We start from the raw sequence: 11957 nt of genomic DNA, 5'->3' as shown, positions 1-11957 counted from the left end.
GTACTTGCCGATGTGGTGATGTCTGAAATCTAGATAGTTTGTGTTACATGTTAGTACCTAGTTATCCCTTAAGGGCTTGTTCGGTTACACGAATCCAGAAGGGGATTGGAGGGGTTTAAATCCCCTCTTAGGGCTGATTTGGTGACCCGGGATCCCGGGAGGATTGAAGGGGATTGAGGGGAAAATTAGTTTATTTCCCCCTCAATCCCCTCCAATCCTCCCGTGATCACCTTGTCACCAAATCAACTCGGTTGATTTGGTGACAAGGTGATCACGGGAGGATTGGAGGGGATTGAAGGGGAAATGAACTAATTTCCCCCTCAATTCTCTCAAATCCCGCCGTAATCTCTGGTCACCAAATCAGCCCTTATTGGCTAGTTTGGAAACTCACATCCTCTTCGGGATTGAAGGGGATTGGAGAGGAAATTAGTTCATTTCCACCCCAATCCCCTCCAACCCTGAAGGGGATTTGAGGTTCCCAAAGTAGCACTAAGGGTTAGTTTGGAAACTCAAATCCCTTCAAGATTGAAGGGGATTGAAGAGAAAATTAGTTTATTTCTACCTCAATCCCCTCCAATCCCAATGGGGATTTGAGGTTCCCATTGACTAGGAGGGGATTTAATACCCTCCAATCGCCTTCTGGATTGGTGTGCCTGAACATGCGTTAATTGGAGATGGGGACCCATTGGGGACCCAAAACCCGAATGAGGATGAGTATGAGATGAATTTTGCACCCATAATGGGTATGAGGATGGACTAAATATGATAGGAATGAGTTTGGGATGCTATAACCCGATGGAGAATTCTCCATTAACATCTCTAGATGAGTTAGAGATAGCTTTAGAAGTACAAGCTAGTTGTGCCGAAACATTTTTCAACAAAATTCGGGAGACAACTGATCGTTGTACCAAAAGAAATATATTATGTACCCGTGAGCCTCATTTTGTTTTGTTGAAGCTTCATCAACGGCACATCTTAGACCACGGAATTTTATAATATAAAAAGGTGACATGGCATTTTATGATAAGAAGAGGGCAGGGGACTAAACAATTACAAGTTTTTTTTAAAAGAAGTGGAGATATAAAAAAGGAAAAACACTCGATGAGTGAGCGGTCAGATGATCGCACATAGTGTGGGCCAGATTTCGCTCAGCGTAGCAAATCCCGCAATCACAAAACCCAATCCGAAACAGTCCTCCTCCCATCTTATCCCAAACACAACCCACACTACTACCCTACCCGTCCGCCTCTCTCGAAAGCGCAGCACCAGCGAGCATGTCGCCTGTCACCGCACTCCTGGCGGGCACGGTGGTGCCGCCGGCCTCGGCCCCGTCGCCAGCGAGGCACGCCCGCCATTACTCCGTCGGCTTCTCCCCGCTCCACGGCGGCGGGCGCGCGGCGCTGGCGGTGGAGTGCTCGTCGCGGCCGCAGAAGAAGGGGACCAAGCACCACATGAAGACGCGGCCCAAGAAGACGCAGCCGTGGGACATCAAGCGCCGCCCCACGCAGTACCCGCCGCTGCCGCCGCTCCCGCCGGACTGGACGCTCGTCGCCTCCGGCGCCACGGTGGACGTGGAGGAGGCGGAGGCCCCGGCACCCGCCGCGACTCTCGTCCTCGACGTGGCCGCGGCCACCGACTGAGGCCGCCGCGGCGTGTCGCCAAAGTTGTTCCCTTGAACCTCCGCATAAGCTGTTTTTCTTTGAGATTTATTATATAATAACAATGGCTGCCCAGATTTTGTGATTATAAATTAAGAATCTTTCATTGCTGTCCAGATTGTGGCTGTCACCGCGTCCAATTTAGTGCGTTGCTAGATGATTTCTTGGTTGCATGCTGTGTGCAACGCTTATTCCATGCCGTCAGTGGCAGTGCAGACTGCAGAGTGATTAGCTACTCCATCTCCATAGTTTGCCAGTTAAGTTATGATGGGATATGGATTACGCAAATATAGTCTTCAAAAGGGGGGGAAAACAAGCAGCCCAACGAAGACATCTGCCTCTTGTTTGACTTTAGGAGCTGGCTCTGTTTGATTTGGACAATTGCCTGATATTGGGGAAGGTTCGGTAAACAGTAAACTCAGCTTAGATGGCAGGAACAGCCATTGAACACTGCAAATGATAGGAAATTTTAGAAGTAACCTAGTTGTTTGTAATGTTGCTTTTGTTGGAGCATGATTGTGCGAATTCCATATGCTACCTGCCTACCTAGGGATGGCAATGGATACGGGTATGGGTAAATAACCGCGGATAATTATCCATTGGATATGAGTATGGTGGAATTTGATATCCGCGGGTACGGTTATGGATATAATAGGGTATCCGTGGATATTTTTTTCACGGGTATGGATATCCAGTATCCATACCCGTTACCCAATGGATATCTAACACGTGGGCTATCCGGATTTATATATTACCATAAATTCTTATTTTTCAATTTTTATCCATAACATGTTGTTTGGTGCTGAAATTATCATTTAATGCTATTGGAATGATAATTATTTTGAAATGTAATAAAATTGTTGTTTGGTGTTTAATGCTAAAATTATAGTGGGCGGCCGGGTAACGGATATCCACTGGATAGCGGATACCCGGCGGGTATGGATATAGATCCATACCCACGAACGTTTATGGGTACAAATATGGGTTGAGTTTTATCTCGCAGGTATGGATCCGTGAACTATATATCCGTGTACTACCCGCCCGATTGCCATCCCTATGCCTACCTGGCGGCTCAAGAATATCTGTTTTCTTTTTGGCACTTGTCCCATAGCCCGAAAGGTGGCTGCGATTGTGGGATGCGTTTCTTAATTAGCGTAAGAAAGCCCACTTAGTCATTAAGCTTTGATGTTTACTGATCAATATAACTATTTAAACTATCATTATTTCCCTTCTAATCCTACTCAATCAACGAACCCGGATTTCTCGGTTTCGCAAAAACTCATCTGGTACCCTCAGTTTAGTCTTCATGTGAGATGGTGATGCTTGCTCAACAAAGAATAAAACATAGTAACGAAATAATTTTATTTTTGGTCTCGAAAAAGTATCTTTAAAAGTCTTTCTAAAGTTCACTCTAAATTATTATTTAAAAGGTCAAGTACATATTTTTTAGATGATGGACCAAAATCTCGGATTTCACATCTTTCCATGATGGGACTAAATTTATACAACTTGAAACAACTCCGACTCCTCGCAAAGGAGGACCAAAACTGTAAGCCTAAATGCTCCCCTACACCTCACCAACTCAACATGCACTTAAAAAAAGAAACATTTCATTACAACGCAATCCTGTTTGAAAACCTCCAACTCTAATATGCAAAAAACTGCATGGCCACCATCTCTAGATGTGGACAAGCATTTCTTAATAGATCCGTTGTGTCTTCACTTCTTTGAAGTTGCGTCTAGAGTCTGAGCCGGTGAGTTCCTATGAATAGAAACTGTAAATAAGTCAACATTTGGGATTTATTAAATACGGAGTAGTTTATACTTATCCAAATAGCCCAATACAGTGCTGAGACACCTGTTATAATAAGATTCTTAGTATTTAAATCCACCTCCACCAATCAGATCTCAAAGATATGTTTAATAGATCTGGGACCCCGGAAACCAAAACATATGGATAACAACTGTCACATATATGAGCAAAATGACAGTCAATAAATAAATGTTTAATGGTTTCATCTGTTGGCTCTGATCCGGGCGCCAATCACTGCGATGAGAACCAGCGGCGGCGCTCTCTGCGGAGGCGCAGACAGTCCGCGGCCAGGGACCGGACGGTCCGTGACTTGGCGTAGGGGCTGGTGTTCCTGCTTGACGAGCCGGATGATCCGCGTCAGGTGGCTGGACAGTCCGCACGTGCGCAGGGGCAACGGAGTTTGCCGGCAGCGCCTGAATCTCGCTCCCAGGAGGGACCCCGTCGGGGAGGAGAGATCCTAGGCTTTGTCTTGGGATCGACAAGCCACCCAAGACGCCTCTAATCGACATAGAGCCAGAGAGAGTTGAAGATGTAGAGAGGAATCTAATTTACGGTCTACTCCTAGGGCAAAATGTAAAGAACTAGATGTATATTGATTAATTGATCGATTGTTGGTGTTCCAATAGATCGTAGCCCTTCATATATATAGAGGGCGGAGGTCTGGACCCGTTACAAGCTGATTCCCGAGTTAATCCCACAGATTTAGCTAACAAATCCCGCAAGAAACTCGGAATCCTAACTGATTCTGCGCGCGCGGACCGTCCGCGCCACCACCATGGACCGTCTAGACCGCGGACTGTCCGCAAGCCACTTTTGGTGCCTAACATATGCCCCCTTCCTTTTGGCGGAGTTGAGCGAACCAAAAGCACTGTACAGGCTGAAAACTAACTCGATGTTTTCATATCGGTTTTCCTAGGCATCTTGCACATACTAGGATGTACTGCTTGAGGAAACACCCATTTAGTGCCTTGGGCAAGTCTTTGCCTTGTAGTGTTTGCAACAAGTAGGCGTTATCGAATATCACCTGCGTGACCTTGTAAGGGCCTTCCCAGCTTGACGACTACTTCCCAAACTTTTGGTCTTTGCTCCTTAGAGGCAAGATGGTCTTCCATACCAGGTCCCCTACCTAGAATGATTTAGCCTTGACCTTCTTGTTGTAAGCTTTGGCGACCATGATCTTGTCCTTTTCTATTTCTCCTAAAGTTGTCACTCTCTTGTCGGTCACTTCATCAATATTGTCCATCATTGAATTATAATAATCACCGACATATAGATCATTTTGCTTGGCGAACCTGACAGCATTTAAACTTATCTCTACAGGCAACACTGCTTCCTACCCATAGACAAGCTCAACGGAGATACTTTAGTAGCACGATGTTTAGATATTCTATGAGCCCATAAAGCTTCAGACAAAATCTTATACCAATGCTTAGGATCATTAGATATCTTCGTTTTTATTAGGCTAATCAATGTTCTATTACTAGACTCAGACTGTTCATTGGCCTGAGTATAATATGGAGATGAATTGAGCAATTTAATTCTATATAATTCAGCAAACTCACGTACCTCTTTTGACATAAAAGAAGCCCCCTGGTCTATGGTCAAAGTCTGGGGAATGCTGAATCTATGAATAATATGCTGAGTCATGAACTCAATTACCTCCCTTTGTGTCATGTTTTTCAGAGCAACGACTTCAGTCTATTTGGTAAAATAGTCTGTGGAAACTAACACGAACCAATGCCCTTTTAATGATGAAGGATGAATCTCTCCTATAAAGTCCAATCCTCATCCTCTAAAAGGCCAAGGTTTAATGATAGGATGTAGTTCGGCTGCAGGGACCAATTGTAAGTCGCCGAATTTCTGACATACTTGGCATCCTTTGTAGTACTTGAAACAATCAGCTATCATGTTAGGCCAATAGAAGCCAGATCTTTTCAATAACCATTTAATCTTTGGAGCCGATTGATGGGTACCACAAATCCCCTCATGTACTTCGGCCATGGCTAATATAGCATCACCTGGGCCCAAGCATTTAAGCAGGACGTCATTGACTGTTCGGCAGTATAGTTCATCATCCATTAAAACATACTTGAAAATTGTACGTTGAACGTTCTTATCCGTCCTAACACCGGGATTTCATAGGTAATTAATTATGGGTGTCCTCCAATCAATTGCAACAGCTTCGTTATCAGCCGAATCAATTAGGAGAACTTTCCTGGCTACGTCGAACGATCCGGATCCCATACCCGGACGGTCCGAACATGCGGCGGACGGTCCGTGCTGGTAGCTCGGACGTTCCATGACCTGGGAATCTGGCGCGACACCGATTATTAGATTTTCAGTGTTGTGAAATTTTCCTCGTTTATCCTATAACCTGATGCATCTTGCGCCAAATTGTTAGCTCTGCAATTCTCAACCATGGATATATGCTGAATGTTGAATTCGTCAAAAGAATGAATTATGTCCCAACATTTTTCAAGGTAGCTATTTAGAGTACCATCTAAGCATTGACACTCTTCTAATATCTGCGGGACAATCAACTGAGAATCACCAAATGCCTTCACATGTTTTACTCCCATACAATTTAGAAGCTCCAAGCCAAATAAGAGGGCCTCATATTCGGCTTGATTGTTAGTGCAATAAGTTTCTAATCGGCTAGAGAAGGCGAAGCGGGCATTACTTGGCAAAACAAGCATGATGCCAATTCCTTGTCCTTCATTGCAAACCGATCCATCAAAATACAAAGTCTAGGGAGTAACATTGAGATATGATATGTCTGGTTTACAAGTATCATCAATCCGATGTTCTACAATAAAATCTGTTACGACCTTGCCTTTCATCGATTTTAATGGTTCATAGGCCAAGTCATATTCTATAAGTGTATATGCCCATTTACCAATTCTACCACTCATGATCGGGTTTTGCAACATGTATTTGATCACATCGGTTTGACCAGAAACGGTGCAATGACTAGATAATAAATAACACCTACACTTGGTGCATGCATAAAATAGGCATAAGCATAACTTCTCGATGAAAGTGTACCTTGTTTCAGCATCCACCAGTCTCCGACTTAGGTAGTGTGGGGGACAGATATCCCTAGGGTCCACTGGAAGGATAAAAGACCTCACGAAAGGCCCAAGGGCCCAATAACCCATGAGGTCACTCCTTCATGGGCCTGGGGAGGAACGACCAGTGAAGCAGATCGACTTAAGGCCGGGTTGGCGCAAACCCGGACGGCCCCACGGCGTTGAGCAAGCGACCGCAACAGAAGATCCGACTTTCCCGCGCTGGAGCCCCGTACGACGGAACCAGGCAAGGATAAGTCGGCAGAATCATAGGAAGATAGACTAAAACGGTTCACTATCTTGTAGGCGTACATTGTTATCGTATCCACATGTATCGCCCCACGGTCGAATATATAAGGCCTAGGGGGCACCCCTTCAGAACGATCGATCCCATTATTGCTCAGCCATCCACCCCATCTCTCTATGCTCTAACTTCAAAGAGCTACCTTGTAACCCATTACACAAAGCGTACTCGCCAGGACGTAGGGTGTTACGCATCTCGAAGCGGCCCGAACATGTAAACACTGTTCATTGTTCCTCGTGCATCTAGCACGAACCATTAAGCTACAGTCGGTGACACCGTCCTACTCCTAAAACACCTTGAGGGGCAACCCCGGGTGTGCGGTCGGACCCAAAACACCGACAGCTGGCGCGCCAGGTAGGGGGTGTGTCGCTGATCTAAGCTAGCTCAATGGCCGTCACCTTCCATCGCAAGATCACCCTCCGTCCCGGATCCGTGTTCTGCTTTGGAACGATCTCATCCATAGGAGATGAAGAGGGAACTCTACACCGCATCGCCGATTCGCCAAAGAAGAAGTCCACTCCAACACGCTCCGAGAATGTCGGGGTGAAGAAGGAAAAAGCGCAACCTCCAGCGCTCCAAAAAAAGATCGCCTTCGGCAAGCCAGGGGTCGAGGGCCCGCTGACCCGAAGAACTCCACTGTCCACTTCCCCGACGGAAGAATGGACGCAAATCGCAAGAAAGAAGGAGGCAAACAAGACCAGGAGGAAGCAAGTTGTTCTTTCCGTTCCTCTGCCCTCAAAGGAGAACGGGAAGAAGATCGCCACGACCGCCACACCATTCTACCCCGACGTCCTCTTCATCGGGAGGGTGGAGTCGCCCCCCGTCTCCAACGACGAGCCGACCGCGCCCGGAGAAGAACCACCTCAGCGGGAATCCCGCCGGCGGAGAAACCGACGCCGAAAGATTCGGCGACATCACGAGGCCGGAGAACGGGATCCGGAGCAACCTGTTTCGCGGGACGAGGTCTCGGAGATAGGAGAAACTCCGGAGGAACGCGTCTTCAGAGAACGAAGGAATTCTCGCTGACGTGATCGCCGACGAGCTCAGAAACAAGCTGAGCAAGACGCGAGACAGCGCCGGGAAAATCCACTCTTTGGGCACAACCTGAATCCCGACTTCGCCCGAGCCATGAACACGCCGAGTGAAGTCGGAGGGGTACTAGCTCGGATAGCTGATGGACTCCCTCGGACTCCCGACGCCGAGGGCTATCGACCACTGTTCACCTAGGCAGCCAACCATCTTCTACCGCTCGCTCACCCGTCGAACGATCTACGACACGCCATCAACAGTCGCTGGGACGCGCGAAGCTCCATCAACGCTTCGCGTGAACGACGACATGAGAACGAGATCCGCCACCGGGAGGAGTACGACAGGGATCATGGCATCCCAGCTCGGAGTCAGGCAACCAGAACCGAGTCAGCAACGGCCTCGACTGGCGGTACTACCCGGGGACGGTCGAGGAATCACAACAACTACTCCCCTCCCCGGGACAGACATCATCCCCGACGACAGGAGGACACGTGTGGAGTGACAGCCCTTACTCCACGCCTTAGGGCCATTCAGTGGCCCCCTAACTTCAAGGTATCCAATGTCGACAAATATGAACCTAAGCAGGATCCAGGAGGCTGGCTGGCCGTCTACACCACTGCCGCCCGAGCCGCCGGAGCATCCGAGGACGTGATGACTGCGTACTTACCCATTGTCCTCGGGCAAGACGCACTGCAATGGCTGCGACATCTACCTCGACACTGCATCGACGACTGGAGCGACTTCAGTCGACGCTTCACCGCCAACTTTCAGTCCCTCTCCGACAAACCAGCGCAACCATGGGACCTCAAATCCATCAAGCGCTGGGGGGACGAAACTCTCCGGTCGTACCTCAAAAGGTTCCAGACCATGAGAAATTGTATCCCCGAGGTCACGGAGGCGGCCGTGATCGAGGACTTCTACAGAGGATCCAACGACTCGGCCTTCGTCTGAGCCATACTGCAGAAAGCGCCGACTACCTCCGAGCAGCTGTTCTGGGAAGCCGACCTCTACATCACCGCCGACGAGCGAGCTCAAGACCTCATCGGTGGAGCGAAGCCCGCACAGGCAGCGCCACGACGCGACGCGAACCAGCAACTCGACAAACGCTGGGAGAAAAGACCTCGCGAAGAGGTGCACACCGCCGGACCACCTACCTCTCGTGCCCGGGGAGGACCTCGCGGAGGCGAGCGCACGCTGGACGACATCCTCGACGCCCAGTGCCCGTACCACAAGGACATGCGCCACACCCTGCGGAACTGCAGGGACTTCAAGCACTCCATCGGACACAGCCGACCTTTCCAACCTCTACCTCCTCCTCCGCCGCGGGGAGGACCAGAAGAACCACGACAACCCCAGCAGCAGGAGGAGGGGGAAGGAGGAGCCTTCCCACGCGTTGACAGGGAGGTCAATGTCATCTTCGGCGGACACGGATCGCAGGAGAACAGAAGACAACAAAAGCTCAACGATCGCCAGATATTGGTGGCGACCACCGGTCCTCCCGCTCCGTACCGGTGGTCGGAGCACCCGATCACCTTCACTCGGGCAGACCAATGGCTCAACTTCGACCACCCAGGCAAATACTCGCTCCTCGTCGATCCGGTGATCCGAGAAAGCAGGGTGAAGAAAGTGTTAGTGGACGGGGGGAGCAGCATCAACGTCACCTTCCCCCAGACACTCCAAGGCTTGGGAGTTCACCTCAAAGAGCTCCGCGAGTCAGACACGCCTTTCTTCGGCATCGTGTCGACTGAAGGGGAATACCCTCTGGGCCACATCTACATGCCCGTCACCTTCGGAACTCCGGAGAACTACAGAACCAAGTTCCTGAGGTTTGAGGTGGCAAACTTCGACTGCGGGTACAACGCCATCATCGGGAGGCCGGAATTGGCTAAGTTCATGGCCATCCCGCATTACACGTACATGATATTGAAGATGCCTGGACCACAAGGAATCATAACTGTGCGCGCTGACCTCCAGGGCGCCGCAGAATGTTTCCGAGTGGCCATCCTAGCGGCCCTCACCATCAAACCGTCGGCGACTTCTTCAGCGCAGGCGAACTCTAAGCCTGAGGAAGACCTTACAGCACCGGCGAACGAAGCTCAAGCCGCGACCTCTTTGCGGCCGACTGAAGAAACTAAAAGGATCAACCTGGGGTTTGCTGATGAACGCAAGACTGCCATCATCAGCTCCAGCCTGGACGATAAATAGGAAGGCGCGCTCGTCCGGTTTCTGCAAAACAACCGAGACGTATTCGCATGGCAACCTGCGGATATGCCGGGAGTCCCGAGAGAACTGGCCGAGCAAAAACTGAATGTCTACCCCCAGGCAAGGCCGATCCGGCAAAAACTACGTCGCTTCACGCCCGACAAAAGAGAGGCCATTCGCGCTGAGTTGGCTCGCTTGGTCGCGGCTGGGTTTATTAGAGAGGTGTTACATCCCGAGTGGTTAGCCAACCCCGTTCTTGTACTCAAAAAGAATAAAGTGGATTGGCGCATGTGCGTCGACTATACAGATCTCAACAAACATTGTCCAAAGGATCCTTTCGGGCTCCCTATGATAGATCAGGTGGTAGACTCCACCGCCGGGTGTTCTGTGCTGTCTTTTCTGGACTGCTATTCCGGAAACCATCAGATCAGTTTGGCAAAGGAAGACGAGGAAAAAACAGCGTTCATCACTCCATTCGGTGCTTTCTGCTATACCTCCATGCCGTTTGGCCTCAAAAACGCTGGAGCGACTTATCAGAGAGCCATTCAAACATGCTTAGCTGATCACTGGGGCAAGCGTGTGGAAGCCTACGTGGATGACGTGGTAATCAAAACAGAGAACTCGGAAAACTTCATCGAAGACTTACAGCTGGTTTTCAACAGTCTACGGCGATATCGATGGAAGCTTAATCCCGAAAAATGTGTCTTTGGGGTACCAGCAGGAAAGCTACTCGGATTTATTGTCAGCCACCGGGGAATTGAAGCTAATCCGGATAAGATTGAAGCTATCATGAAAATGGAGGCACGACGATCGCAAAAGAAAGTTCAGCGACTTACCGGATGTATGGCAGCCCTGAGCAGATTTATATCCAGGCTGGGAGAAAAAGGCTTACCATTTTACAAGCTACTCAAAAAAGTGGATAAGTTTCAATGGACTTCAGAAGCACAGGAGGCCCTAGACGCACTGAAGAAATTCTTGACAACCCCACCAGTACTGAAGCCGCCACGGCGAGCCACATCAACTCAACCAGCTGAAGATATGCTGCTGTATATCTCTTGCACGACTCACGTGGTAAGCACCGCTTTGGTAGTCGAGCGAGCAGAAGAAGGACATGCCTACCCAGTGCAACATCCTGTTTATTTCATCAGTGAAGTTCTGGGTCCCTCAAAGAAAAAGTATCCTCAAGTTCAGAAGCTATTATACGCAGTACTTTTAACTGCCCGCAAGCTACGTCACTACTTTGATGACCACAAAGTCATAGTAGTCACTGGTTTTCCGATAGGGGATATCCTTCACAACAAGGAAGCCATTGGCCGAATAGCCAAGTGGGCCTGTGAACTGGGATCTCATGACATTGAATTTCGACCTCGCACTGCCATCAAAACTCAAGCACTGGTTGACTTCGTATCAGAATGGACTGAACAACAAGTACCAGAGAACCCAGAAACTGCAGAAGTATGGTGGATGTATTTTGATGGCTCGCTGAAGCTGCAGGGAGCAGGCGCGGGAATTCTCTTCATCGCACCTGGAGGCGAGCACCTCAAATATGCCCTCCAGTTGCTATTTCCAGCCTCTAACAATGCAGCCGAGTATGAAGCTCTGATCCATGGACTGAACATCGCTATATCATTAGGCATCAAGAGACTGATGGTATACGAAGATTCTTTGGTAGTCATAAGCCAGATAAACAAAGAATGGGACTGTTCGAATGATTCAATGGGAAAATACTGCACTGTCGTCCGAAAACTAGAAGATAAATTTGAAGGTCTGGAATTTCATCATGTAGAAAGAGATCGAAACACGGCAGCCGATGTACTGTCCAAGCTGGGATCCAGTCGAACTCAAGTCCCACCCGGAGTCTTTGTACAAGAAATACCACAGCC

The 11957-nt window shown here is 49.0% G+C and overlaps 1 protein-coding gene across 1 annotated transcript; it reads left to right on the top strand.

Moving 5' to 3' along the window:
- The first annotated feature begins 1202 nt into the window (after positions 1 to 1202).
- LOC100284517 (uncharacterized) lies at positions 1203 to 1774 on the top strand. The gene has a single exon (NM_001165497.2). The coding sequence runs from the start codon at positions 1275 to 1277 to the stop codon at positions 1638 to 1640; it is 366 nt and encodes a 121-aa protein (NP_001158969.1). The 5' UTR covers positions 1203 to 1274; the 3' UTR covers positions 1641 to 1774.
- The last annotated feature ends 10183 nt before the right edge of the window (positions 1775 to 11957 follow it).

This window comes from Zea mays, chromosome 4, assembly GCF_902167145.1.
Source record: "Zea mays cultivar B73 chromosome 4, Zm-B73-REFERENCE-NAM-5.0, whole genome shotgun sequence".
Taxonomy (NCBI): Eukaryota; Viridiplantae; Streptophyta; class Magnoliopsida; order Poales; family Poaceae; genus Zea; species Zea mays.
Note: the sequence above shows the minus strand (reverse complement) of the source record. Positions and strands in the feature narration are given on the sequence as shown.